The sequence below is a fragment of the Emys orbicularis genome, chromosome 8 (assembly GCF_028017835.1).
Source record: "Emys orbicularis isolate rEmyOrb1 chromosome 8, rEmyOrb1.hap1, whole genome shotgun sequence".
In the NCBI taxonomy this organism is placed as follows: Eukaryota; Metazoa; Chordata; order Testudines; family Emydidae; genus Emys; species Emys orbicularis.
In genome coordinates, this window is record NC_088690.1 from 113,335,583 (window position 1) to 113,362,483 (window position 26,901).

A 26,901-nucleotide genomic window follows, 5' to 3' on the forward strand; every position below is an offset into this window, starting at 1 on the left:
CTCAAGCAGGGAGTGAAAGGAAGGGGCGGTGCATAGGAAGAGAGAGGCTGTTCTAGGAGGGAAAGGAGGGGACAGAATGTGGGGCTCAGGAGGGGCATAGGGAGAGGAACTGAGATTGGGGGCAGAACTGTTTAGGGCTTGAAGCTGCATCTTGCCCTGGATGTGGGAAAGGGGTGATAAACTGGCAAGGAAGGTACAGCGGTCAGGGGGAGAGCTGTCCCTGCTGCCAGTACGCAGGGTGAAGGGCTGGTGTGAGCCAGGAGGGTGCCCTTGGTCCTTGCGCTGTCCTGCCAGGCCCCGTCAGCGTATGCAACATTCCCCCCTGCATTAACTTTCTAGCCCTTTACTTTGTGTTGTGAGGAAGTGCCTGAGTTTGTCAGCAGCCTGGTTCTGCTGCCTCCTAGGCATTAACTCTGAAGCCCAATGAGGGCAGGGCTGGGGGCAGGAGGGAGGGTGAGGCTGGGCAGGGGGCTGGAGGGAGGGCTGGGAGATAGGGGCCGGGCTAGGGCGGGGCCTGTTGGCCGTGCAGACCCCTCCCCCGGGGAACCTGCCCCCGCCCCGCGGCGCTGCCCGCAGGAGACGCGTTGTCCCTGCAGAGCCCAAGTCTGGGCACCAGGGGGTGCCCAGCCGGGTGAGGCTGAGCAGCCCTGCGCAGGCGCACAAGGCGGCGCGTGAGCGTGCACGGCGGCTGCGCTGATTGGCTGAGGGGGCGGGATCGCTCCGCCCCCCTCGGGGTATAGAAGAAACTGGGCGGGCGGGGTCGCGGCCAGAGCGCGAGGGAGTCTGCCCCGCCCGGAGCCGGCGGCGCGAGCAGGTGAGGTGGGGTCGGGGCGCGGCGCGAGGACCGGACCGGACCGGGCCGCTCTCCCTGGGCTCGGCTCGGCTCGCTGCCAGCCTCGGCTGCTGGGCCCGGGGCCGGACGGGAGCCGCGTCCTGCTGCCGGCGGTGCCCGGGGGAGCCGGGCCCGAACCCCGCGCACGTAGCTCGTGTCCCGCTGGGGGCGGCGATGGGTTCCCGGCCGCGGGGGGTTGGGTCGGGCCGGGCTCGGTCTCCCCCGAGTCTGGAGTAGAAATAATCCCGTTTCCCTGCCGCGCCCGCCCCGCCCTGCCTGGCCGCGGGGCCCCCGGCGGGGTGGGGGCTCTTCCTGGAGCCGGGGGGTGGCGGGTCTGGATCCGGGGCCCGGGGGGGGGGGGCTCGGTGGTGGCGGAGGGGCTGGAGCCGGGCCCGGGGGAGGGGGGGGCTCGGTGGTGGCGGAGGGGCTGGAGCCGGGCCCGGGGGAGGGGGGGGGCTCGGTGGTGGCGGAGGGGCTGGAGCCGGGCCCGGGGGAGGGCGGGGGCTCGGTGGTGGCGGAGGGGCTGGATCCGGGGCCCGGGGGAGGGGGGGGGCTCGGTGGTGGCGGAGGGGCTGGAGCCGGGCCCGGGGGAGGGCGGGGGCTCGGTGGTGGCGGAGGGGCTGGATCCGGGGCCCGGGGGGGGGGGGGGGGCTCGGTGGTGGCGGAGGGGCTGGAGCCGGGCCCGGGGGAGGGGGGGGCTCGGTGGTGGCGGAGGGGCTGGAGCCGGGCCCGGGGGGGGGGACTCGGTGGTGGCGGAGGGGCTGGATCCGGGGCCCGGGGGGGGGGGGGCTCGGTGGTGGCGGAGGGGCTGGAGCCGGGCCCGGGGGAGGGGGGGGGCTCGGTGGTGGCGGAGGGGCTGGAGCCGGGCCCGGGGGAGGGCGGGGGCTCGGTGGTGGCGGAGGGGCTGGATCCGGGGCCCGGGGGGGGGGGGGGGCTCGGTGGTGGCGGAGGGGCTGGAGCCGGGCCCGGGGGAGGGGGGGGCTCGGTGGTGGCGGAGGGGCTGGAGCCGGGCCCGGGGGAGGGGGGGGGCTCGGTGGTGGCGGAGGGGCTGGAGCCGGGGCCCGGGGGGGGGCTCGGTGGTGGCGGAGGGGCTGGATCCGGCCCGGCTTCCCCCCCCTGAAGACTGCTCCCCGCCCGGCGGCGCGCCGTGCTACCCGGGAACAGGCTTTTCTCCTCCAAAAACGCCGGCTCTGGCCCGAGTCCAGCGCGTCTCGCAGCGCGGTGACTAACCGCCCTGGCTGGGGTGGGACGGTGTTGTGCAAACAGTCTGTGGGGCTGTGCTGGACCTGCCGCCGGTCCTGGGCAGCCCCCCTTGGGCCCCACATGCCCTGGTCTGGGAATACTGCACGTCGGCCCTGTCCTGCAGCGACCCCTCCTTGCTGTACGGCCCCCCCGGCCATCCCAGGCCTGCCCCTCCTCCCCCCCGCGCTGGCAGTGCCCGGAGGAGCCGGTCACTACGTGCAGACCCTAGTCCCCATGGGCGGTTCTGAGGCGCCAGGCGCGCTGCCCCCCTTCTGTGCCCTTGTCTCTACCTGCCTCCATCCCTGGTCCTGCGGCCGACACTAGTTACCGCTAAGGAGCCTTTTATCCTTTCCCGTGTGCTGTCTGGCTCTTGCCCCGACTGTGTGTGTCTCGGGATTTTTGGCTGCTGCCTGTCACGGGGGCATCTGAACAGGCCTGTGCACTTTTCCCAGCCTGCCTGACCCAGTGAACCAGATGCCATTGGAGTCCTGCAGGAAGCCCTCACTCAGATCTGCATGTCAAGGGCCTGCCAGGTGGTAGTGGGCAGTGGGTAGCTCTGGTTGTGTGGGGGTGCTGCCCTAGCTGGCAGTGCGAGGTGTTAGCGTCAGTACAAGGGTGGGGGGCTGGGAATGGCTGTGCAGCTCTTCTAGTGTGGCAGGGACATCCCCCCATCACATCCTCCACACAGATCCCGGAGCACAGAGCCAAGACTCCTGCTGCAGCCTGTGGCAAAGGGCCCCGCTCAGGCATGTTGTCCTGTCGGCTTGGCTCAGCCCAGGAAGGGGGGGAGGGTTCAGTCTCCCCACCTCTTCCTAGTCCTGCACATTCCTCTCCCAGTCCCGTGGAGATGGGTTTTCAGCTGCAGCTGGACTCCTTGGAGGGGAAGGAAGTGGGGCCTGCTGGTGAGGGGGTCTCTGGAGTGGGGGGAGCAGATCGGGTCTGAGCACAGGTGGCTGCTGTACTGTCCCAAGGCAGCTCCTGTGGGAGATGAGGGATCTCAGCCCAGAGTGCTGGTTTTGTGTGTGTGTTTTATGGGCCAGCGCAGGGAATGTCTGATATGCAGTCGCTCTGGAGTATCCCTCCCAGCCCGGATGAGCAGCTAGAGGAACATGCCGGTGTCATCTTACATGCCTTATATAGCCTGCAAGCTGCTGGGGAGAGCTTGGGGGAGGGCAGCAGGATCCTGCCCACCACCTACCCATGGGGGCAGCAGGGGCGTGGAGCTAGATTTGGGGGCTGAGTCCCCATCCCTCGGTGCTGGCCTCTCCCTGGGTTTGGAGGGAGAGGAGAGGCCAGAGGCCTTGCTCCAGCTCCTGTCGGATGAGGTTGGTGGTGACTCCTGGAATTGAGCAGGGTTGGGGCTGGTCCCGGCCCCCTGGCTGGCAGCTGTGCAGGGAAAGGCTGTCCCTGTGCACATTGGCATATGGGATTGCTCTTCTCAGCTGGTCTGTCTCTCCCAGTGTCTGCCTGACTTCAGCATTGGGGCTAGTGGGTGTCAAGCAGGCCCCCTGGCAGTGCTGACTTGCCCAACCAAAAGGTTTCCAAACGCTGCTGTCACTGCCCGAGTCCTGAGTAGCCTGTGGCTTGGTGAGTACCATGGGCACCTGGCTGCAGGGGCAGTGGCTTTGCAGCTGTGTGCTCGGTGCAGGGGTGTATGGCTGGATGCACAACCTGCTCGGTGCCTGCCTGTGACTGGGGGGTGGGGGGTGCCCTCTGACTCTGGGCCGAGTGCTGGGAGAGGGTTGGATCCTCTCCCTGCGATGGATTGAGCAAGCTTGGGATCTTCTCTAGCAGTGTCACTGGGGAATCTTGCCCGTGCTCCCCAGGAGTAGCCATGGGGGCAGAATGTCAGTAGGTAGTTGGGGCTGGCCCCCAGGAGAGAGCGCCCTGCTCTGCTCTCCTCTCCTTGCTCCTCCTAAATGCCTGAATCTTCTCTTCTCTCCTCAGAAATGAGCAGCATGGACTCCTATAAAGTGATGCTGGATGGGCCGGCGCCCTGGGGGTTCAGGCTGCAGGGGGGCAAGGACTTCAACATGCCCCTCTCCATCTCCAGGGTAAGAACTGTGGCAGAAAACCTCTGCACCAGCCATGCTGTGGCTTCCCTCTCCCCCTACCTGGAGCTGCTGGGGGGCGCTGCTGCTGCATTTGGGTATTTGGCTGCATTGCCCAAAATAAGCTGAGGTCCCTGCATCGAGGTGCCTTCATCTAACAAATGGGCCCTGAGCAATGGGGGGCAGAGGGATGCCCTTCGTCTGTGTCATGCTGGGGATGTGCCGCCAGTGAAGGGCCCTGGGCACAAGGGAGCTGTGGAAGTAGGAGGTGCCATCTGGGCTGTGTGGAGGGGCTGGTTGGCCATTGTCAGGACAAGGCTCTTCACCCAGACCTGCTCCCATGTGTCTGGTGGGGGAAGGGGCAGCTCCCCTCCTGGAGCCCTTCACCTGGTCTCTTCCCGTCGTGTCTAGGTTCTGCTGTCCTCAACGAGAGCAGGGATGCTGGGCATCCTGCCAGTGGGTCAGGGTCTTGGTGTGGTGGTTTCCAGGCCAGGCTGATGGTGAGGTCTGTCTTGCTGCTGCCTGTAGAAAGTGGGGCTGCCTTCCTGCTCAGAAGTGAGTCAGTGGCTCCCAGCTGGGCCAGCCTGGAGCTCAGGGGCAGGGTGCTGCTGTGGGATGAACTGTCACCTGCCGTTCTGCTCAGGGGCTGTGCTGTGTGCCAGCCCTGTGGGGTTGGGCTCTGCTCCTGGGGCAGGGCTCCCCACAGCCTGGGGTTGGCTCAGGCCTTGAGATAAGCTGCTGTAGGGCGCTGAGCCTATTTGTTCTCGGCTACTTCTTCCTGGGGACCATCCTGCAGAGCCACCTCCTCTCCTGGCTCTTGGCAGTCTCATTCTGCAGTCTGCCCTGGGTCCCCTCTGCCAGCCCCTAGCTCTGGATCTGTCCCCTGCAGCGTTGGGTGCTGCGCAGGAGGGCTGCCTCAGTAACATAGGGCTGGACTGGGGGTAGGTGTGCTGCTGGTGAACTCGGAGGTGGGTGAGACCACCCCTCTCGAGCCATGTGCTCTGTGCCTTAGAGCCGTTGGGGGGAGCAGCTGTGCTGGAATCAGGGTGGCAGTATCTGGAGGAAACCCCTTTGGGTATTGGTGCTGTTCCTAGTGGCCAGGTGCCCCATCCCACCCTGTTTTGTTGGCAGCCATGAGGAAGCCAAGGACTGTGCTCCCCTGTGGCCCAGGCTGGCACGGAGCAGTACAGGGAGCTGGTGCTGTGAATCGGTGCCTAGCAGTAACTGCACCCTGGCCTTGCCATTCAAGGCTCTTTGGGCCAGGTCCTTGTGCCCAGGCCCTGCCTCTGGGTGGGGAGGGGTTCCATGGCCTTGCAAGCTGCCCCCCACGGGGTCCCAGTCCTGCCTGGGCACAGGGCGCTCGTGAACCTGTCACTGGATTGTTGGCAGAAGGCCCTCGGTGTGGAATTGCCTTATAAGCCTTGGAATGTGGAGTGTCTGTTCTGCGATGCTGGCGGATGGAGACTTTCCCAACAAGCTGGAGGCAGGAGCAGGCTCTGTGAGGGCTCCCTCCCGCGTGCTGCGGCTGTACGTCAGGCAGCCCATGTGCACAGCAGTGAGCCTGCGGTGAGGGTGAGGAGGGGGCTCTGACTGTCTGTGCTGCCCCAGCCCTGTGGGGTGTTTGCCTGCAGCCCACTGGCCCCTGCGGGTGCTCGGTAGGCTCCTTGCAGAGACAGCCTCAACTCGTGTTCTAGACAATGTCTCTTGGCTAGCTGCCTGCGCGCACCAGGGCCTGTCTAGGCAGAGGGGTCTGCAGAGAGCCTAGCTGCTGCTTCCTGGAGCCAGAGCCCCCTCCCCACCCGGCCCCCCGTCGGCTCCAAGGGGCCCTGCATGGGAAGTGCTGAGGAGGGCGGCGCAGGGCTGTGCTAGCCAGCACCACTCTGGGCCCTACGCTCAGCTCCTCTGAACGCCTGGGGGAGGGGGGTTTCCTGAGCAGCGCTGCCTGACATGAGTCCCTGCTGTTCCAAGGGGCCAGAGGGCTGCAAAGGCAAAGCGGCAGGGATCTCTTCCGGCCAGCTTGGAGGCCAGTTCCTGGCTTGCGGTCAGCCAGCCCTAGGGTTTGGGTTTTATGAGCCCTGGAGAGTGTGGCCCTGATGGAGGTGCAGCTTCCTTCAGGGGCATGTTAATCCCAGGCCAGGTGCTGGGGCCCAGACACTGTCTTTGGCAAACTTCCCCCCCGGGCTGGGGGTGCACTGCTTTGCACTGTGCGCTCTGGGCAGCATGTCCAGCTGAGACGGACCCTGGGGAGATTTGCCTGCTCGTCTGGATTAATGCACCTTGCCCGGCATGGGCAGTGATGCGCACACAGCACTCTCTCAACTGGCGGGTTTAACTGGACCCAACCTAGGAAGCCCTTAGGAGAGTCCAGAGACATGAAGGGTAAAGCAGAGTCCAGTCTGGCGAGCCCAGCCAAGCTAAAGGGAACCCCTGGGTTCAAGCTCCGTCTGTCTGAGCTGGGGTCTGACCAAGGAGATCAGATGGAGGGAGAGCCCTGACTCCTTCCAGCAACACCCCCATCCGCCGTCTCACACCCCTCCAGTCCTCTGATCTCAAGCTGGGGGTGTGTGGGGGAGGAGGGAGTCCATCTCCCTCTGGGTTGTTGGTTGCTAGGTGTCAGTGTCCTGGCGAGTGGATTTGCTGTTGTCTTCTCACCCCTTCTCTGGAAACATCCCTGCTCCTCGTCCTCGAGGCTGTAGTGTCTGTACCACCCCATGCCCTGCCCCTGCTCACTGGCTGCCAGCTGGCCCAAAAGGCGGCCTCCACTGGCGCTGACAGGCCCTGTCCAGACCAGCTCCCTCGCTTGGCTTGGCAGCGAGGCTGAAGCTGAGCCTAGAGCAGTTTGCTTAATGGCACCCCCAGGTGCTGCCTTGCTCTGCAGTGCCCAGGTACTTCCTTGGCCCCTCAGTGCTGCCTGCCAGCGACCCGCCCGTGTGCCCCGTCCTTCAGAGCTCCCCTTGCCTGTAGCCAGGCCTGGTGCTCCTGGGCCAGGGGGAATTTTTCCACCTCTTGTGGAGAAGCATGACCCCCTTATCCCACCCTCTGCTGAGGGGCTGGTGTGCTTTGTGTTGGGGGGGCCCCTTGGAGCCATCCATGGCCCATGCAGCAAGAAGCTCTGCTTTCTCCCTGGGGCTCACTGGGTGCTGCTCTCTTGCTGATGCCCTGTCCCTCTGTTTCCCTTGGGTTCTGTGACCAAGTGAGCCAGCATTCCTGCTTCTCCCACCTGGCAGCTTGTTGCTGGGCTGGTTGCCCTTCGCAGGCAGCCTGTAACAGAGCCAGTGCCCTGCCAGCGCAGTGACTCCCCAGGCATGGTGCAGTCCCTGCGGGAATCTGAGCTGCAGAGCAGCCATTCACCATCCCCGCACAGTGCGTGGTGTTGGTGGGGTGCAGCCCTGGGGCGGGGGCTGGAGAAGTTGCACTGGGGGAGCTGACGGCCCAGCCGGTAGGGACCAGAGAACACTCATCCCCGTTGGCCATGAGGCCTCCAGTGGCCTGGGGTTCGAGGCCTGTCTGGGCTCACTGACTCACCTGTAGACAGGCTCCTTGAGGGCCTTGCCTGGGCTGACTTCTCTCCTTGCAGTGGGTGGGCTCTGGAGCACGGCCGCTGCACTGGGGCAGCTGGAGGCATGTAGCTCTGGCATGAAGGGAGGTGGGTGCTGCCTCTCCTGCCCCCCACCCCTGGGGACTGCCGGGTCAGTGCTGAAGGGGAGAGACTGGGGGAGGGGAATAGGGAGCTGAGCACTTGTTTGGGCTTTGGTGCTGCAGGGAGGAGGTGGATGGCTTGTTATGCTTCCCAGTTAACGAGCAGGGGCTCTGGCTTCCCCTCAGGCTGGCTGTGGGCAACTTTGCTGACATGGGAGGCAGCGATAACTGGGTCACAGCCAGGGCTCTGCCTGGTGGCCCCATGCTTACAGGGTGCTCACACTGCACGCCTACCTCCTCCTCCCTCGAGGCAGGCCTGTGGGTGCCTGAGGTGAGGGGCTGGAGGAGCTGCCTGCGGCTCAACAGGCAGAGCGTCCTCAGACCCGTGTGTGTGCGCACACCATGGTGGGTGAGAGAAGGGAGCAGGTGGGGGACTCAGGCCTGGCGGTCTCAGCTGTTCCCAGGCAGTGAAGGAGAGATGCTGAGGTCAGGTACAGAAAGGATAAAAATATGCCCTTGCTGTCAGCAGGGTGGGTGTGCCAGGGCCTCAGGACACTCCTGGCACAGCAGTCCCATGACCCAAGTGAGTCCCCTGGGCTGGAGAGCCAAGTGGGGGGAATCCCTGGACTCCTCCACCCCCCAGTGGCTCACTCGGAACACAGGTGCACATGGCCAGCTCAGGTGTCTGCCCCCCGTGGGCAGAGCTGGCCATGGCTGCAGGCGCAAAGCACCCTGGGTGCTCAGCATGTGCTGAACGGGCCCCCTGCCTGGGGAAGGGAGGGGCTGGCAGCATGGTGAGTGCAGCCATGTTGGGGAGCTCACCCACTCGGCAGGAAATGGAAGACTTAGCCTTCCCCCAGCTTCATAGTCTGGACAGAGGGCCAGGCCCGGCTACCAGGGCGTCCCCTAGCCATGGCCCCTCCAGCACAGCTTGCTGCGAACTTCCTGCCTGGCCTGGGGAGGTGGGAGCTCTGTGTGTAATGGGGGAGGGTTCTGGCTAGCTTGCACGTCACTCAGCAGGAGCAGGGACCTTCCACCTCCCCAGCACAGCCTGGGCGATGCTCTCCCTGAGCCAGCCCAGCCCTGGAACCCGCTGCTCTCCTGGGCACTGTGGGAGACCCTTCTCCTGTGCCTGGCAGCTGCTTGGCTCTCAGCAAGTGCAGGCTTGTGCCCATGTTGCCCAGCAGTGTCCTTGGCAGTCCTGGCCCGTGAGGGCATCTGTTTTCCGAAGCCCTGCAAGGGTCTCTCCCAAGCTCCCCCATGGGCTGAGGCAGCAGCTGGAGAGCTGAGGGGGGGTTGGGAAGGGAGAATGGCTGTTGCTGCCAGTGGGGACGCCAGCGTGCTGGTGGGCGGCCCTGTAACCAGCTTGTCCAGGGTTGGGCTGATGCTTTCTACCCACTTCACCAGACCTGCCTGAGGAGAGGGTGCCCTCCTTCTGAAGACCTCTCCCGCTGCTGCAGCCAGGCGGCATGGTGTGGGGCCAGTGCTGCCAGTCCCCTGGGGCTCATCTGCACTGACATCCCACTGCTGCCACCAGCGACCCCCAAGGCTGACTCGTGGCAGCAAGGGAATGGGGCTGGGGGCTGGACCCCCTGCTCAGGCCAGGCCTGGTGTCCAGTACAGCACATGGCTGTCAGCATGTGGTGCTGTGCAGTGACTGGCCCCCAAGGCCCTGTGCAGAGAAGGCAAGGGGGTGTCTGTCTGGTCGGCAGCTGGGATTTTCCAGCCCTCGACTCAGCTGGGCTCCTGGTGCCATGCCCTCTTATGCTCATGTTGCACTGGATGTGAGGCAATATTTGGTCCTAATGCAGGGCCCATGAGCGTCCCAGCCCAGAGGAGCAGGAGTGGCTCCAGGCCGTGTATCACCGCTTGTCTCCATGCCAGCATCCTGGAGCTGCGATGGGGTCACACGGGGGTGGAAGGGCATGGCAAGTGCTGTGCACCTGCTCCTGGCACCCTGCAGCTGGCAGGCAGAGTCTTCCCTGCCCATCCAGGCAGCTGAGGCGACAGGGGGTGGCTTTGGCCGCCTGCTCATGCACTGATGCCTCATCTCATTACCACAGTGCCTTTCAGAGCCGCTTGTGCCTGCACCTGACTGCCCCACGGTCTCTGGGGCAGGGAGGGAGTGGGGCCTGCTTTAGCGGTGTCCCCTGTCCGCTGAGCGGCGTGCCCCAGCTCTGGACGCTGAGGGGGGCTGACCCAGGGCCCTGCTTTTGGGGGTTTGTGACTGCAGCCTGGCTGGTTCTGGGTGCCCCTGTGCATGAGGCCTGGCCGCTCACCGGGCCCTGTGCAGGGCTGGGAGCAGAAGAAATGTTGCCGGCACTGAAGCAGGGTTAATGTCTCCCTGCCCCGGGCTGGGGATGAGGTAACGTCTCCGCCTGCTGCCGGAGGAAGAGGAATGGGCTCCGCGTAGCAGGAGAGGAGCGCTTCCTGGGGTCTGCTCAGGCACCTCCCGCCCAGACGCAGCCTAGGAAATGCCTGTGGTTTGCAGGTCTAAGGCGGAGCGAGTGACACATGGGCTGCGTTAGGGAAGGCTCTGACTCACTTCCCTGGCTCTCCCCAGGGACCCTGGCGCGCTAGCGCAATTCCTGCCCACGCTGGGGCCGGTTCCTTGGCCGGGGGCTTGGGCCCTTGCTGTGGGGCTGCACGGCGCCAGTGGGCCTGGGGGAGGGGAGTGTAAACACCAGGCGCCTGGTTTCTCTGGCAAGCCCTGCCCCCAACTTCTGCCCTGGGAGCTTGGGGCCCTGCAGCTGGCACCAGCTGGAGAAGGTGCGTGCCCCCTCCTGCCCTGGCCTTGCCTACAAGCCGTGGATGGTAGAGGAGGGGAGAACAGTCTGGCGAGGCTGGAAGCGACTGAGCCCCTAGAATTGGTTCTGTGGCCTGCCTGTTCCTTGTGTGGGGTGGGCGGTGAGTGCTGCCCTGGCCTGCCTAGCAAACTCCCCTCCTCGTGTCAGCGGGTGGCGCTGGGAGCTAGCGGCGGAGCCAGGAGCGGCTCCCGCAGGGGAAGGGGCAGCTTGCCCCTGGGTAACTGGTGCAGGCGATGCCTCAGCCCCTCTGCGGCCCCCCTCCCCTGCTGTGTGCCAGAGCTAATGCAGACCTGGAACTGCGCTGCCTTGCTGTCCCTGCGAGCGGAGCCGGCACGAGGGCCGCTAGTGCTTCTCTCCCTGCCCCTCCACTTGTTCCTGAACCTCAAAGGCACGGACACTGGGACCCGGGGCCTGGCTTTTCCTGTGGGTAGCCGGGGTCTCACCCACGGGGTGCAGCTCACATCTGCACTGGGTTGTGTACACCCCCCAAACCGACCAGCTGAACCCAGGCATTGCAGATGTGGCTCGTTCTGTCTGCCTGAGGTCTCGGGTCAGACCACATCCTGCAGCCTTAAACCCCTCACACTGGGGGGGGAGGGGGGGAGAGAGAGGGAGGTGTCATTGTACTCGTGTTCCAGAGGATGGATGCTTTCGTGAATGGTGACTTGCAAAGGGGTCTTAAAGCCCCCGGGGTTGTGCTGCAAACACGTCGTCAGTGCAGCGAGTGCCTGGATCTGTGCTTGCTGTGAGGCCCCGCACGGCTGCCGGAGGTGGGACTTGCAGCTTTTTCCAGGGGAGGATCAAGGCCTGCTAGCGGAGATGCTCAGAGCAGGGGGAGCACAGACTTCAGAGCTGCCTTGGCGCTCCATTTCCAACCCGGGTCCCCGGGAGCGAGGCTGCTACAGCCGCTCTGCTGCCTTCAGGAGTGCGGAGCGCAGTGCAGAAAGCTCATCTCCCTGGTCCTCAATTCCAGATCCCAAGCAGAAGCTGGATCCAGGGCCCTGCATTGCCCAATCCCAGCGCTGCAGCTTCTCCAGCTACAGGCGTTGCCCTGCTCAGTGTGGAGGTTACATTGGGGGCGGGGGAAGGAGCCCACTCAAGAGCTATGCATTGGCAGTGAGGGCGGGGCCAGGAGACCAAGCGGCACTGCACCTGATTGGGGGGTGTTGGCAGATGGGCATCTCCCAACATGGTGCAGGGGCCTGGGGCTGGCTGCGAAAGCAGAGGTCTCCCCAGCCCCAAAACATCCCCAGCTCTGGGGTGGAAGACAGCACTGTTAGTGCACAGCCGGGCCCCCGTAGGCCTGGAGATTGAGCGTTGTGTCCAGCTGGAGGAGTTCGGGGAGGCTGGCCCTGGCTGGCTCTGGAGTTGACCGCCCTCCTCTGGCGCCGTAGGGCCCCTGGCTCAGGCATGCTCAGGGTTGGCCGTAGCTGAAAGACAGGACTCCTGAAGCACAGCGTCCCTAGCCCCCGCGAGGGCTGTGTGTGGCTCCGCTCTCCTCTCCCTGCAGCACAGCATCCCTGAGCACCTGTGTCCTTAGCAGCCTCCTTCCTGCACTGTCCTGCTCCAGGGAGCGGCTCTGGCTCTTGCCACCCCTCCCAGCACCTGGGGAGCTTGTGCCATGTGATTGACTCTCTGGCTCTGCCCTGCAGCTGACCCCTGGTGGCAAGGCAGCCCAGGCCGGCGTGGGAGTGGGCGACTGGGTGCTGAGCATTGATGGGGAGAACACCAGTAGCATGACTCACATCGAAGCGCAGAACAAGATCCGCGCCTGCGGAGACCAGCTTTCCCTCAGCCTGAGCAGGTAATGCCCGCGCTGCTCTCACCTGGGACAGGGACCCCCACCGCCCACGCATGGTCCCCTCCTTAGCCCCTGCACCCAGTTCTGATGCCCATGCCCCACTCTGCAGGGGTGGGCTGCCTCTCTCGGAGCCTACAGGTTTGTGTCCCGCCCCACAGAGCCCATAAAGAGCCCGTGCTTGGTTTGGCAGAGGGGTCAGCCTGGGCCTGGGTCAGGGAGGGGGAAGAGCCCAGCCTGAGACGGGTCTGGTCTATTCACCTCAGCTCCATCTGTTCTCCTGCAGAGTCCAGTGCCTCCTGGGGAAGCCACACAAGGTATGTGCTGCTCTTATCCCCGAGGCTGTGGGCACCAGCTCTGCCTCGTGGCGCGTAGGGCTGGGGGTCCCCGTTGCTTTGACAGCAGAACTTGTCTCTGGGCCCTTTTCTGGAGGCTCTGGAATTAGCCCCGGGCTGCTCTTGGAGGGCACCAGGTGCTGGGGTTCCTGGTGGCAAAGGCATGGTTGGCTGTGGGTCGGGGCAGATGCCAGTCACTCCACCCCAGAATGTAGGAGGGGTGTAACGGGGCACTGTGACCTCTGACCCCTCCCTCCAAAGGGCCCTCTGCAGCAGGCCAATGGGCGTCCCACAGGGAGCTAGGTGCCTGGCCATGCGCCTCCCAGCGCAGATCCTGCTGGGAACCAGGGCTTTGGTCTCCTCTTGCAGGGGCTTGCTCAAAGCGCTGTCCCGATGAGGGGCCGGGCAGGGCTGGACCCAGCCGTGAAGCTGCCTCCCGCCTTCAGTATTTGTTCACTGCCTTGGAGTTTCCCTGGCACTGGGCTGTGGGGCAGGCCACCGGTGCATGGTGTGGGCAGGTGGTATAGTGCAGCGCATCAGCAGTCTGCCTGTCCCGCGGGGCCTGCATCCGCGTGCGTTCGGCCAGGTGTCTCCTCCTTGTCACTAATTCGCTATTGTGCCCCCCGGACCTAGTTCCTGGGCTCACGGCTTCCCTTCATCCCCAGTGCATGGTGCTGTTCTGTGCCTCTTGCTGGGTGCCAGGCAGGCACACAGCAGCACCGGCTAGAGCCCAGAAGCAGCTGGTGGCTGAGTGCCACCCCAGAGCGCTCTCCAAGGTGCCAGAGGCTGTCCCCCTTGGACACACCTGTGAGGCCAGGCATGGGCCTGGCTTTCTAGCATGGCTGCCCCACGGGATGCCCCTGCTCTTGGGCACTGGCCTGGGGCTGCTAGGTGCTCCTCGCATGCTGCCTGATGTGCAAGCCTGTGTGCTGTGTTTTGTCTCCCGCTCAGGAGTCATTCCCCTGCTCTCAGCCCCCGAAATATAACTTCGTTCCTAGCACCACCCTCAACAAAACGGCCCGGCCCTTTGGGGCCAGCCCCGCACCCAACTCGCTGCCTGGGCTGGTGACGAAACCTGTGACGTACACGGCCCCTGCCTGCACCCCCCAGCACAATGGGTATGTTGCTGTCCGTCACACTGCACTGCACTGCAGACTGGCCGGCTGGGCTTGGACCCTGCTCTGCAGGCCGGGCCTGGTCGCTCCCACCCTGAGGCCCTGCCTGCGTCTGGCCGTGCTGCACCCTGCATGTTGGATGTCTCGTGTGCATGCCATGAGCCCCCGCGAGCCAGGGCCGCTCGCTGGCAGGGCCTGGGCTGGCGCCCCCTCTGGGGAGCAGCACCCACAGCTGGGGGAAGCATCTACATGGCTGGTGTTTCAGTGACCCCTGGTGGCTGGTTCTGGTATTGCAGTGCAAAAAAGCAGCAGCCCCTTCGCACACCTTGTTCACACAGACTGGCCGACCTGCCTCGCTGGCCCTGCGCTCCTCCCTCTCCCCTTCCTGCCGTGGGCAGGGTTCTCTTCCGGGGGGGGGCCATGGGGCTCTGGCTGCCAGACTCTCTGAGGAGCCAGGGCATGTTCAGCAGAGCCCAGCCTGGAGCCTTCCTGCCAGCTGACTGGCTATTGCGGGTGCCCCCCGCGCCTGAACAGCTGCTGGCAGGGTACCTGGGACTCCCCGGGCGTGGGCTCTCCTACCCATCTGGGGAGGGCAGTGGCTGTGCAGTGGAGCTGCAGGCTGTTCTGTTGAGCTGGGGGCTCCTTTTGTGCCGCCTCCACCAGCATGTGCCTGGCCTGGCTCTCCTGGGCATGCTGAGGGTGGGGGTGCAGCAGGGTCCCCCCAGGGTTGAGCTGAGCTGCCAGAGCTGGTGTGGGGAGCTCTGGGGTTCCTGCGTGTGGCCTGTGAACTGGTTCCCTCATCTCTGCACTGTGCAGTTACTTCGCCAAGCTGGGATCCTTTCCCATGCTCCACCGGGAGCCTGGCGCTTGGCTGCAGAGAGCTGGGCGGCCAGCCACTCCCGAGCCCTGACCCAGCCCTTGAACTTGGTGCCCCAGAGAACCCCTGGCCAGGTCCGGTCTGTAGTGGGCGATGTGCTGTGATCTGTTGCTGACTCTGTGCTCTGGGGCACCCTCTCCTCCGGCCCGGCAGATGGCAGCCAGAGCCGCCCGGGTGGGGTCCGAGTGAGGGCTGGGTGTAGGGAGGGTTGGGCCTTTCTCAGTCTCGCTCTGCAAGTGTCTCTTGTGGGTGCAGTGGGGCTAATCTCTCTCTTCCCTCCTTTCCTCTTCTCCTTCTCTCCTCCCCCAACGCTGCAGGTGCAGAACCTTGACAAGTCAGTAAGCCTTTTTCCTCTTCTCCGCATCCCCTCCCCTCCCCTGGGTCGCTGGGCTAGTACCCACCCCCCTCTGGTCTCTAGAACCATCCTGCTGCCTTGCTGCGTCCCTCCTCTCTGCTCAGGGAGGGGCGGGACCTATAGCCTCTGTGTCCCCTAGAGCCGACCCCTGTATCTGTCTGGTCCCCTCCCCAAGTGCCATGCTGGGGTGTGGCTGGGTGGTGGCCCTGTGCAGAGGGAGGGTTCCTGGCCAAGGGGGTCGCTCCTTGCCCAAGGGAGGAGATTTCAGGACTAGTCTGATCGCTGGGGGCAGCAAATTAAAGCTGAGGGGAACGTCCCGACCCAGCACCCACAGGCTGCCTGGGCTTGGCCTGCTGCCCCTCCCTGGCTTTGACCTTGAGTGGGGAGCAGCTGCCTCCTCTGGGAGCATGGTGCTGACTCCAGGCAGGGCCTGGCTGGGGCAGTTACAGGGGAGGGGGCTTCGGGACCCTGATGCTGCTCCACCCCTCCGCAACCAGGGCAGGTGTCTGCAGAGAGCAGCTGGGTGTCACTGGCCAGTGGCTGTGGGAGGGTGTCCCTTGCCCAGGCACGTGCTCTGTAACCTGCGGGCAGTGGAGCAGCCTGTGCCTGGAGAGGTCATGGCCCAGCACAGGGCTCCGCTGCCAGCAGAGGCCTTTCCCTGGTTGCGCCGGGGCTGGGATTTTCACCTGACTGACCCGTGCTCTTGTTGCCTCTCTCCTGGCCCCAGGGTCGGTGCCGGCCCCAGCCCGCCAGAGGGGAAAACTCAGCCCCGTGGAGACCTGGGCCGCTCCTACATGGAGGATGAGTAAGGGGGGGGGATTCGGTGTCTGTTGCTCATTGGCATGTTGTGCTGTTGTGTTACTGGGCCCCGAGCTGCTTGCCCCTGAGGGAAGGTGTCAGCGGGCTGCCCAGCCAGTGAGGGGACACCCGTGGGAAAAGGGGGGTGTTTGGCTCGTGTCCGAGTGATGTGCCCCATGGGGATGGGCTGCCCAGACCCTGTTGTGGGTTGCAGCGGGGGAGGGGGACACGGGGTTCTGCTGGCAGGCCCTCCCTGTCCTGTGTGACGAGGGGTATGCCGTGCGTGCTGGCTGAGCGTCCTGCCCTTCTGTCTGCGCACAGGCACGCTCTGCGGCTAATGAGCCCCCCCACCGGCCTGCCCAATGACTCCAGCAAAAAGCGGCTGATTGAGGATACGGAGGACTGGCAGCCTCGCACTGGCACAACCCAGTCCCGCTCCTTCCGCATCCTGGCCCACCTCACGGGCACAGAGTTCAGTAAGTGCCTCTCTCTGGGTCCTGGCACGTGCAGGCTGATGGATGGGACGCCAGGCCTGGGTTGGCTGGCAGCCCTGCTCTGATGGGACTGGTCAGGCCTGGCACCCTTCTTTGCCGGGGGCCGGCTGGTGGCCTGCAGGGTACGGAGTAGCCAGTCTCCCTGCAGAGCTGAGTGCAGACGGCTCTTGGGCAGCTGTGTGGGATGGGCTGCCCTTGGCGGGCAGGCTCCCAGCAGCGTGCCAGGTGCCTTCCACCTGTGTGCTCTGTGGGCCTGCCCCAGACCAGTCCCTTCTGCTCACAGAGTCTGGCTGACTCCGGACACCTTGTATTGCCTCAGTCTAGCCCTCGCCGCGCAGCTGGCTGGGGCAGGAGTGGCCCGCGGGCTCGGCGGGAGCCAGTTGTTGGGGCCGAGGGTTGGTGCTTGTGGGCTTCCTCCTTTCCCCCTCGGGGGGTGTCCAACCGTGACTTTTTCTCTCTGTCTCTTCTCTCCTGCTGATCTCAGTGCAAGATCCAGATGATGAGCATGTTAGAAAAGCCAGGTAAGGGCTGTGGGCACTCGGGTTACCGCATGGGTGCCTGTCTGGGGGTTGTCCCTGCTGCCCTGGACTCTGCCACTCCTGGCCTTGAGGCTAAACCGGCCTCCCTGCTGGCAGGCCCTCGCCTGGCCTTGCCATCGCATAGGCCCTCGTGCTGCCTTTAGCCTCTGCTGGAGAGGCTGGTCAGGGGTCCTGGCGCTCGCCCTCCCCGGTTGGTTGCATGATATCATGTGGCTGCTCTTTCTTGTCCTGATTTCTGCCAATGGAGCCTCTTCCTCCCTCTGGCGTTAACCTCTCCTCCTCCCTCCCCATCTCTGTCCGTCTCCTTCCTTCCTTCCTTCCTTCCTTCCTTCCTTTCAGAGAAAAGTTTGTCACTGAGCTTCAGAGCCCTCGCTACACTGGCCTGCGTGACTGGCACCACCAGCGCTCCGCCGTCTCTCTGAACGTGAAATCCTGAGCAGGGCCTGGCCTTGTGCTGGGAGCCTGCACCTCTCCGCCCTGGGCTGGCGCGGCCACATCACATGCCTTCGCCTGGGGAGGGGCATCCGCCTGGCTCCTAAACGTACCCAGCTGGGAGCGTCTTGCGCCGTGCGGTCTGCTCTACCTGGTTTGGGGAGGGGCCGGCCCTGGGCAGGACGCATTGTGTGGCACTGAGCAGGCTGGGATGGAGGCTGTCAGCACCGGGGCCCTGGCCTCAGACCCCAGGGGAGCAGAGGGACTCCACTGCTGCGTGTCCTTGCCCTGTCACGCTAGGCTTCCCCAAGAGCCCGAGCCCCCTGGGGTGGCTACACTGCCCTCGCTCTGCCCAGGGTAAACCTTGGGCAAGTGGGAGCTGGGACTGCTGCCTGGAGTGTCCTCTGGGCCTGTGTTCCCACGGGGGGCCTGTGGCACTGGGGCCAGCTGCGTCCTGTTCCCATGAGCTGCCCAGGCTGAGTGGCTGCTGTTCCCAGATGCCCTCTGGCTGTGCTCATCGTGTGAGGGCCTGGCTTGCACCCAGCGCCTCCTTGGGGCTGTCTCCTCACTTACCCAGACTAGACGGGGACCTTAGGCTGGAGGGTGGGTCTAGACTGAACGTCCACCTGCCTGGCCCAGCAGAGGTGACCTGGTGGGTGGCGAAGGGCTCTGGGAGCGAGCCCAGGCTGCTGGGTTCTGTGCCGTGGGGCGGGCCCCTCTGAGCCCATTGCCTTGCCGTGATGGGCTTGCAGTGCGCCCCAAGGGCTGATGTGATGTGACCTGTGCTCTCGGTGGGCCGAGTGTTGGGGAGTGGGCTGGGGCTGGGCCCTGGGTCTGCCCAGCACAGCTGCTCGCTGGACCCTTCTGTAGCACAATAAAGATTCCTGTTCTCGTAACTGGCTCCTAGTCGTCATTGCTGGCAGGAGGGGCTGGCTAGGGCACTAGCTGCCAGCTCTGCGGGGGTGCCTGGGGCGCCCTGGGCCCCGTCTGGGGCCTGCAGCCCAGCATAATGCTGCGCCCCTCGGGCTGAGCTGCAGCAGCGGGGGGAACCTCTCTGCTCTGCTGTGTGCAGAGCCTGGCAGCCTTTCCCCCTTGTGCTGGCCCCCGCCCTGCAGCAAACCCAGCTCCAGTGCACCCTGGGGCTTGCGTAGGGTGCTGTCCATTGACTCCTCTGGGCTGCCAGGCACAGCTCCAGCAGCCAGTGCTGCCTCAGGGAGGGGCTGTACCCAGCTGTCCCTGGGCCTGGGGATTGGGCCCCTGTGAGCTGGCTGGAGAGGCTCTGGGGTGAGAGGTGAGGAAGGGGTGGCTTTGAGTTCCCCCCCAACCCCGTCCTGTCACCTTCCCCAGGCCTAGGCTGAGAGCTGCAAGGCCGAACTGTCGTGAGCTGGGGGTAAGCTCTCTACCCCCCTGCAGCCTGGAAGGGCCTGTGCGTTCTGCTCATCCCTTGCCGGAGGCGGGCTGGTGCCTCCCCTCACCCCTAGCATCTCCCAGCAGGGCTGCAGCCAGCTGCTCTGTCCTGTCAGGCATCCTACCAGGGACATGTCTGGGCATCCTGCCAGCTGGGTGCCTGGGGTCAGGGGCTGTCAGGCCCCTCATGGGACCCCTTCCCTGTGGACAGGGGTTGCTGGGTTTGCCAACAGGGAGGAAGAAACCAGAGTCCAAGAAAAACCCCTTGTGGGGGGCTGGGCCTAATGGGTAGAGCAGCGAGTGGGCAGCTTCTCCAGTCCCATTGGAGCAGCAGGGCCTGTGAGGAGGTGGGACTGGGCCATGTTACCCCAGGGTGAGTGAGTGTAAGGGGGGGGTTGATCCCCACAGTGAGCGGGCAGCTTCTCCAGTCCCATTGGAGCAGCAGGGCCTGTGAGGAGGTGGGACTGGGCCATGTTACCCCAGGGTGAGTGAGTGTAAGGGGGGGGTTGATCCCCACAGTGAGTGGGCAGCTGGTCCTCTCACAACCGTGGGGACTCCGCGTGGCTGCTCAGGGCACCAGCCTTCCAGGGTTGGTTCTGCAGCTCCTCGCCTTGGGCCGGAGAGCAGGAAGTGCCCCCCGCTCTGCAATCTTGGGTCACTGATGAACCAAACCAGCCACCAGGGGGTGCTGCCGCACAGCAGGATGGGGGGGGTGGCTGCCTGGGGTGAGCCCCTGCTGGGGTAGGAGAGCGCCAGGCCCTGGGCTCCTGCCCCATCCAGGCCTGTGGGTGAGGGGTGGGGGGTGGCCAGCTGGCAACTGCATTAATTGGCTGTTCTGTAGCCAGGTGTCTGGGCTGGACCCGTCTGCGGTGGCGGCGCTGAAGGTGGAGCCTGATCACGGTAAGCAGGGGGTGCTGGGCATGGGCACTGCATGGCGCCGTCTCTTGCGGCTGTGGGGCAGAGTGAGGCCTTGGTGCCCGCAGTGGGGTGCATGCTGGGGGCCTGGGCCAGGCTAGGGGCTGATCCTTCTCTGCCAGCCCCTTGAGGGGTGGGGCTGAGGTGCCTGTTTCCACGCTCTGCCCCAGGCTAGCCGAGCGCAGCTGTATCACCTGGGAATCCCTCTGGGGACTGTTACAGGTTCTGCAGCTCCCAGGCCCCTAGCTGCTCTGGGCCCTGCCAGCCGCCCCCCCTGGGCTGTGGATCCTTCCTTTGCTGAGCGCTATGCGCCCGACAAGACCAGCACCGTGCTGAGCAAACACAGCCAGCCGGCCATGCCCACGCCCATGCAGAACCGCAGCTCCATCGTCCAGGCCGCGCAGCAGCCCTCTGAGGGCACCAGCAAAACCCCCATCTGCTACCAGTGCAACAAGGTCATCAGGTGAGTGGCACGGGGCCCCTCCGCCATGTGCAGGGGCTGCTGGTCACCTGGGAGTGGCCTGGCAGCTCCCGCTTCCTGAGGGAGGAATGAACCCGCTGGGCTGGGCTGTGGGGGCAGCTGGCTCACGTAGCGCTCAGCCATGCTAACTTCTCCCCTGCCCCGCCTCTAGGGGACGCTACCTGGTGGCCCTGGGGCATTACTACCACCCGGAGGAGTTCATGTGCTGCCAGTGCAGGAAGGTGCTGGACGAGGGGGGCTTCTTTGAGGAGAAGGGCTCGGTCTTCTGCCCCAAGTGCTACGACATGCGCTACGCCCCCAGCTGTGCCAAGTGCAAGAAGAAGATTGGTGGGGTGAGTCTGTCTGCGTGGAGCCCTCCCCCCTTGGGGCCCCGGTCCGGTCCCTGGCAGCTAGGGGGCGTCCAGCAGCCTGGGCAGGCGTGGGGCCCTGGGGCAGGGCGTGGGCCAGGCAGTGCGGGGTCTGGGGCAGCCCAGCGGGGGGCAGGGCTGGCGGGGGCCAGGCGGTGCGGTGCTCTGGGGCGGGGGCCGGGTGGGGAGGGGCTCTGGGGCAGCCCAGCGGGAGGCCAGGCTGGCAGGGGCCGGGCGGTGCGGTGCTCTGGGGCAGCCCAGCGGGGGGCAGGGCTGGCGGGGGCCGGGCGGTGCGGTACTCTGGGGCGAGCGCCAGGTGGGGAGGGGCTCTGGGGCAGCCCAGCGGGAGGCCAGGCTGACGGTGCCGTTCCCTTTCCCAGGAGATCATGCATGCGCTGAAGATGACGTGGCACGTGCAGTGCTTCACCTGCGCTGCCTGCAGAACTCCCATCCGCAACCGCGCCTTCTACATGGAGGAGGGGCAGCCCTACTGCGAGAGAGGTAGCGGGTGTCCTGGCCCCTTCCCCACCCCAGGGATGCTGGGATTGCTGCTGCCCCATGTCACCCCGTGGCCTCGCAGTGGGGCTGAGAGCTGCGTGGGGTAGGGAGAGGAAGCTGTGGTCACTAGTTACTGCTCCAGCCCCTGGGCCGCCCCCAGCATGGGACTCTCCGAGCAGCTGCTGCCAGGGCAGAGAGCAGGAGCCAAGCAGGCAGCACCTGAGCCAGATGCCCTGCGGTTCCCGCCCTGGCAAAGGGAGGGGCATCCTCCCCTCTACAGGGAGCCCCCCCCATCCTCCGCTGCCGGCCTGGCCTCAGTGATGGCTGCTGGGCAGTGCCAGAACTCCCAGGTTGCCATGGTGATGACAGTGAAGTACCTCATCAAAGCAGAGTGCTGCATGGCATCCTGGGAAATGGGGTCCCCCATTCTACAGACACTGGTTTTCCTGCACTATTCTCCTGGGGGGGCTTTTGGGGATGGGATTGGCTGTGGCAGCCCTCGGCGGCAGTGAAATCCCCTCCGCAAAGCGAGGGGGCCGGTGGCAGCAGCAGCACACGCAGACTGAAGGGAAACGCGCATGGGGACGTGCTGCTGGCTCCTGGGGCCCCTTCCGCAAACCTGGTCTCAGGGCTGGGCTGGCAGGGGGCTGCGGGTCGGGACTGAGGGGCGTTGGGGAAGCCCTGGGCTGGGCTGGCAGGGGCAGCGGGTCGGGACTGAGGGGCGCTGGCAGAGCTGTTAAAATGGGGCAGGGGATGGCCACCCACTACCTGAGCGTTAGCCCCAGTTAGAGCCAGGCACAAATAAAACCCACCCACAAAGCAACCTCCGGACTCCCCCCCAGCCCCCGGCTCTCCCGGGGGTTGCTCTGGGGAGGCCTATCTCAGCCCACTCTCTCCCCAGACTACGAGAAGATGTTTGGCACAAAATGCCGCGGCTGCGACTTCAAGATCGATGCTGGTGACCGGTTCCTGGAGGCGCTGGGATTCAGCTGGCATGACACCTGCTTCGTGTGTGCAGTAAGAGCCGCCCGGCGGCCCCGCGCTATTGCTCACCCTGAGCCGATGGGGCTGGCCCCTGCCAGGGGGGGCTCCTCACTCTGCGCCAGCCTCTTCGCTGGCGGTGGCATGAGCAGGACTGGCTGCACCTGCTTTTTGCGCTGAGCTGGCCTGTGTTGGGGGCAGCTCCAGCTGCCCTGTGCCCCCCCAGAGGGCTGCGGCAGGTCTCTGCCGGGTGTGGGGGGAAGGGTGTGGATGGGGTGTTGTGGAGGGAGAGCTGGTCTTTCCCTGTTGACCTCCTGCTCTCTCCTTAGATCTGCCAGGTCAGCCTGGAAGGGAAGACGTTCTACTCCAAGAAGGACAAACCCCTCTGCAAGAGCCATGCCTTCTCCCACGTGTAAGGGGAGGCTCCCGCTGCCACACTGCACCCGTTGGCCCTGCACACACCTGTCTCTGCCCCTTCTCTTGCTCCATGGGGCCCCAGGGAGCAGGGGCTGGAGCTGCCACTCCCTGTGCCACTTCTGGCCTGGGCGGCGCCCTGCTCTGGCCTGCCTGGGTGGCAAAGCGGAGCCTGCTGCTCTCTTGCCCCTCAATGGCCTGTCTTCTGTCTGGGCTGTTCTCTACCCCTCTGGTGTCTCACCTGGGCCCACAGGGGGACCAGGCAGTGCTGGGGCCACCTCTCCCCTCCCTTCTGTACCCACAGCCAACGGAGCCAGGCACCTCCCCTGGGGGCTGGACCTACCCCATGCTGAGCCCAAGGGGGGGAGAGGCTTGCTGGAGCAGGGCTGCTCTGACCCTATGGGGTGGCCAGCTGGATCCACCCTTTTCCCCCTCCCCACGCCCCCAACATGGGACTGGTGCCTCTCACCTGGCCAGGCTGCTAGCTGGCTGGAAGCTGTGGGGTGGGTGGGGGGATCCTGTAGGGCTGCTCTGTTCCCCCTTATCAGGGGCCCTGGCCTTGCTGCAAGCCCCTAGGCTTGCTGTGCAGGCAGCCCTTACTTCATGGGCAGGGCACACGTACAGTCCCCGAGCCTAGGCCTGCCTGGTGCCTGCTCTTGGCTGTCCTGGAAGGAGCTAGTCCACGCCAGCCCCATAGCTGCACTGGATACTACTGGCCTTGTTCCCTGCCACCACGCAGCTGCTGTCCTGCCTGGGCTACACACTGGGCCTGGCCCCACAGCCCCCCGAGGGCTGCTGAGAGGTGGGGTGGGTCTCTGCCCCCGTGCTGTCTGGTGCCCCTGCACAAAGGCTTTTCCCGGCTCCCGGCCTTGCAGTGTCCCCAGGCGAGGCAGTAGCAGACTTGCTGCCCCTGTGGGACTGACCTGGACTCTGCAAACACGGAGGTGAGGGGGAAGCTGAAACCCGTGGGGAAGAGGAAGCCCCTCGCCGTGCCTGCAGAAGCTGCTACTTCACTGGTGGGGCAAGGAGCTGAGCCCTCTGTGAAGCCGGCATCGACAGGACCTAGGAAATGCATTTGCTGGCAGCTTGGCTGCGTCACCCGGAGCTGCCCTGCCTGTAGGGGGCAGTACGTGGTGTAGCCACCGTGATTTTAGTGCCTTAATAAACACTTATCTAGCAAGCGTCAGCTGCCCTGGAGCCTGTGGTTCTTGCAGAGCATGGGGCAGGGCCCCTGTGCCTTTGAGTCCTTCCCCAAGCCACTGGCTGAAGGCTTGTGTGGCTTTCCTGGGGGAAATTGCCCCCCATCTTCCCTGCTGCCTTGTCCCGAGCTGGGCAGGACCTACGCCCTCGTCTGGGCATGAGATGCTGCAGGGGAGGACAATCCCCCACTGCTGCTCCTGAGTCCCAGGAGGTGTCTGCCACCAGGGCCTGGGGGAAGCACCTGGGCGCGGCTCTGAGCCAAACAAATCCAGGCTGTCCAGGCGGCGCCTCACGCAGTAGCTCCCCCAGGGAGCAGAGGAGGGGACAGGCCCCAGCGGAGTGGGACGAGCAGTTCGCTAAAGGGGTTAATCCAAGATGTCTGCCTGGGCAGCAGCAGCAAAACAGGTGTGGGAAGGGGGCTGCTGGTTGCACAAGGAGCAATTCAGGCTGTAGCTGAGATGCTGAATGCTTCCTTTGCATGAGTCGTCCCCCCTGAGGAGGGTGGAGACACCTCCCTCCCACCTGCTCTTTCCTGGCAGCAAAGGGGAGGCACCAGCAGCGAGGGAGGGGTCGGACAAAACCGATCATTTAAAATGCACTAAGTCATCAGGCCCCCGTGGCTAGGTCAAACCAAGGGTTCAGAGCGCGTAAACGTGAATTAGCAGAGCTGCTGCTCCCAGACCCAGGGAACTGCTGTAAGAACAGCTCCGGACTGGAGGGTAGTAAATGTACCCAGACATCAGCCAGGTTCGGAGGGAGATGGGGCTGGCTGACCAGTAAGCCGTAGCTCTGGGCCTAGCGAAGGGCTTGGACTGAGGATTAATAATCGAATACCTGGTAGGTCGTGCTGTGACCGGGTCTAGCCAGCAGGGGTTCTGTAAAGGAAAACTTGCTAATCTATGAGGATTTTTTGGCTGTGGTGACACTAGTAGATGACGGGGAATCAGCTGATGTAATTACTTAGATTTCAAAGACCTTTGGCAAAGTCCCAGGCGGGGAGCGAAGTGAAGTGTTCAGGGAGTGAGAGCAAAGTATTGTTATGGAGCAAAGACTGGCCCGGAGACAGACAGCCAAGAACAAGGGGAGACAGTTCACATTCTAGCAAAAGGTTAGAAGTGGGGCCTGGAGCTTCCTGACTAGGTTGGGTCCTAGATTTGCTAATGAGCTGTGTTAAGGCTGATTCCCCACTCTGGCACTTCAAGGGCAGAAGGTGGGGGCCTGCAAGGACTCTACAAATTAATACTGGCCACTCCAGGCTTGTATTAAACTCCCAAGGATACAGCTTCTCTCTGACCTTGGACTGGTAGATGCTGCCACCACCCAAATGCAAAACCACTTTGAGAGCCCAGGAAGGTGCACTTGGGAATTCCTTCCTGTGGGATACCCTCAAGCCCTTTCACACACCCCCTCTGGGGAAGAGCTAAGAAAGCTAATTCCCCCTGGGAACTTAGGCATTTGCTAGATTTGGGGGTTGGGGGAACCCTCCAAGGATTAAGCATCAAGAATAGATTTCTTAAGGTCCAGCTTAAAGATTACAGGCAAAATAAAAGCACCTGGGTTTAGCACAGAGGAATCCACAAGCCATAAAGAAATAAAAGGGGTAAATCTAATCACGTCTTCCTAGACATTTCCTGATCTACTTAAATATCTGGGGTTTCAAATGCGTAGTTTCTAGGTATGATACTGATGATTTTTCATACGTGGCCCAAGCTTCTCACAGCATAGCTCTGTCCTGTCCGCCTCTCCCCGGAGAACCACCACAGACAGACAAAAGGGGAGTCTTATTTCAATTTTCAAAAGTTCTAGCCTTCCCATTGGCTCTTTTGGCCAGGTGCCCACTCACTTCCTTTTACCTATGCACAACAGTGAGACTTTTTAACCCTTTACAGGTAGAGCAATTGGAGAACAGCTACTAAGAGGGATTTTATAGCTACTGGCTGGCTGGGTGTCCATAAAAGGGAGCTCCCCCCCCCCTTCATTTATCACAAGCTGGAAAGGGGGTGAGCAGATAGCTAGCAACATTTGCAATAACACAATTATTCAGAGAAGATTAAGGAACTTCAGCAAGCCCTGACCAGGCCTGGGGAATGGGTCACATGATGGAAAATTAAGCTCAATGTTGAAAAAGGGAAATAATGCACCTTGGAAGGAAAAATTTGAACTGCTTAGCTGGCTTACAGGGGTCTGAGTTAGCTCTCAGCTCAGAGAGGGACCCTGGGCATCACTGCTGATAGCTCAGTGGAGACCCCTGCTCAACGTGATGCTGTGGGTAAAAGCACAAATTGGGCTGGGTAAAGAATGGGCTGGAGACTAATCTGGAAAGTACACCCTGGGCATCACTGCTGATAGCTCAGTGGAGACCCCTGCTCAACGTGATGCTGTGGGTAAAAGCACAAATTGGGCTGGGTAAAGAATGGGCTGGAGACTAATCTGGAAGGTACAATGCCATTCTAATTAATTAATGGAGATATCCTATCTCCTAGAACTGGAAGGGACCTTGAAAGGTCATTGAGTCCAGCCCCCTGCCTTCACTAGCAGGACCAAGTTCTGATTTTGCCCCAGATCCCTAAGTGGCCCCCTCAAGGATTGAACTCACAACCCTGGGTTTAACAGGCCAATGCTCAAACCACTGAGCTATCCCTCCACTCTGTAAATCACTGTCCCACTGCAGCTGGCTGGTGTGCGCAGTACTGGTCAGCCCAGCTCCAGCAGGACCTGCAGCCCCAGAGGAGGGGCAGAGAACAGTGACGTGACTGAGCTGGGCTCTGGAGAACTCTTCTGAAGTGAGAGTGACAAGATTGGGACTGTCTGCCGGCAGTGGCCAGTGCCAGGTGCTTCAGGGGGACTGAACAGGACAATCATCAAGTGATCTCCACTCCTAGCTGCTGGCAATCAGAGCCTGGGGCTGCATCCCTGCCCATCTGGCCTAATAGCCCTTGATGGACCTGTCCTCCATGAACGTGTCTAGTTACAGCTCCACCTTCACATGCCCTGGCAGTGAGTTCCACAGGTCGTGTGCGCGTTGCGTGCTGCTCCCTAGCAGGAGCACAACTGCAAGCAGGATGCAGCAGCCCGGCAAGGTGGGCCTGGCCCCTGTTGATTTGCTTACGGCTGGCTGTGCAAATGTCAGCATTCCCCCTTTCACTGCTCCCCATGTTAGCAGAGCCACAAGCGGCACAGGGGGCAGAGCTCTTGATGCCCCTCTCTGGCAAGGCCAGGGGCTAGCGGCTCGAAGCGCTGCAGACCTAGAGAAGCCAACAAGCTTTGGCATGAGTGGGGGGAGCTAGGGGGTGGGCGGAGCCAGGGCTGGGACTCTGCCCAGTCCAGCTGCCTTGAGAGAACAA

The 26,901-nt window shown here is 63.8% G+C and overlaps 1 protein-coding gene across 1 annotated transcript; it reads left to right on the forward strand.

The window, feature by feature from the left end:
* Positions 1–774: 774 nt before the first annotated feature.
* On the forward strand, positions 775–23,533 carry PDLIM7 (PDZ and LIM domain 7). The gene is made up of 15 exons (XM_065408966.1): positions 775–814; positions 4,022–4,128; positions 12,224–12,375; positions 12,656–12,686; positions 13,656–13,822; positions 15,014–15,034; positions 15,779–15,856; positions 16,171–16,325; positions 16,828–16,864; positions 19,563–19,621; positions 19,859–20,099; positions 20,269–20,449; positions 20,845–20,965; positions 21,864–21,979; positions 22,273–23,533. Exons 2-15 carry the CDS (start codon positions 4,024–4,026, stop codon positions 22,357–22,359), a joined length of 1,551 nt encoding a protein of 516 aa, XP_065265038.1. The 5' UTR covers positions 775–814; positions 4,022–4,023; the 3' UTR covers positions 22,360–23,533.
* Positions 23,534–26,901: the final 3,368 nt, after the last annotated feature.

Excerpts from the sequence above, each read along its gene's own strand:
- PDLIM7 (XM_065408966.1), top strand. The coding sequence starts at position 4,024 with ATGAGCAGCATGGACTCCTATAAAGTGATGCTGGATGGGCCGGCGCCC. Across the intron at positions 19,622-19,858 it reads GAAGGTGGAGCCTGATCACG|GTTCTGCAGCTCCCAGGCCC; the intron begins GTAAGCAGGGGG and ends GGACTGTTACAG. Across the intron at positions 20,966-21,863 it reads GCAGCCCTACTGCGAGAGAG|ACTACGAGAAGATGTTTGGC; the intron begins GTAGCGGGTGTC and ends CTCTCTCCCCAG.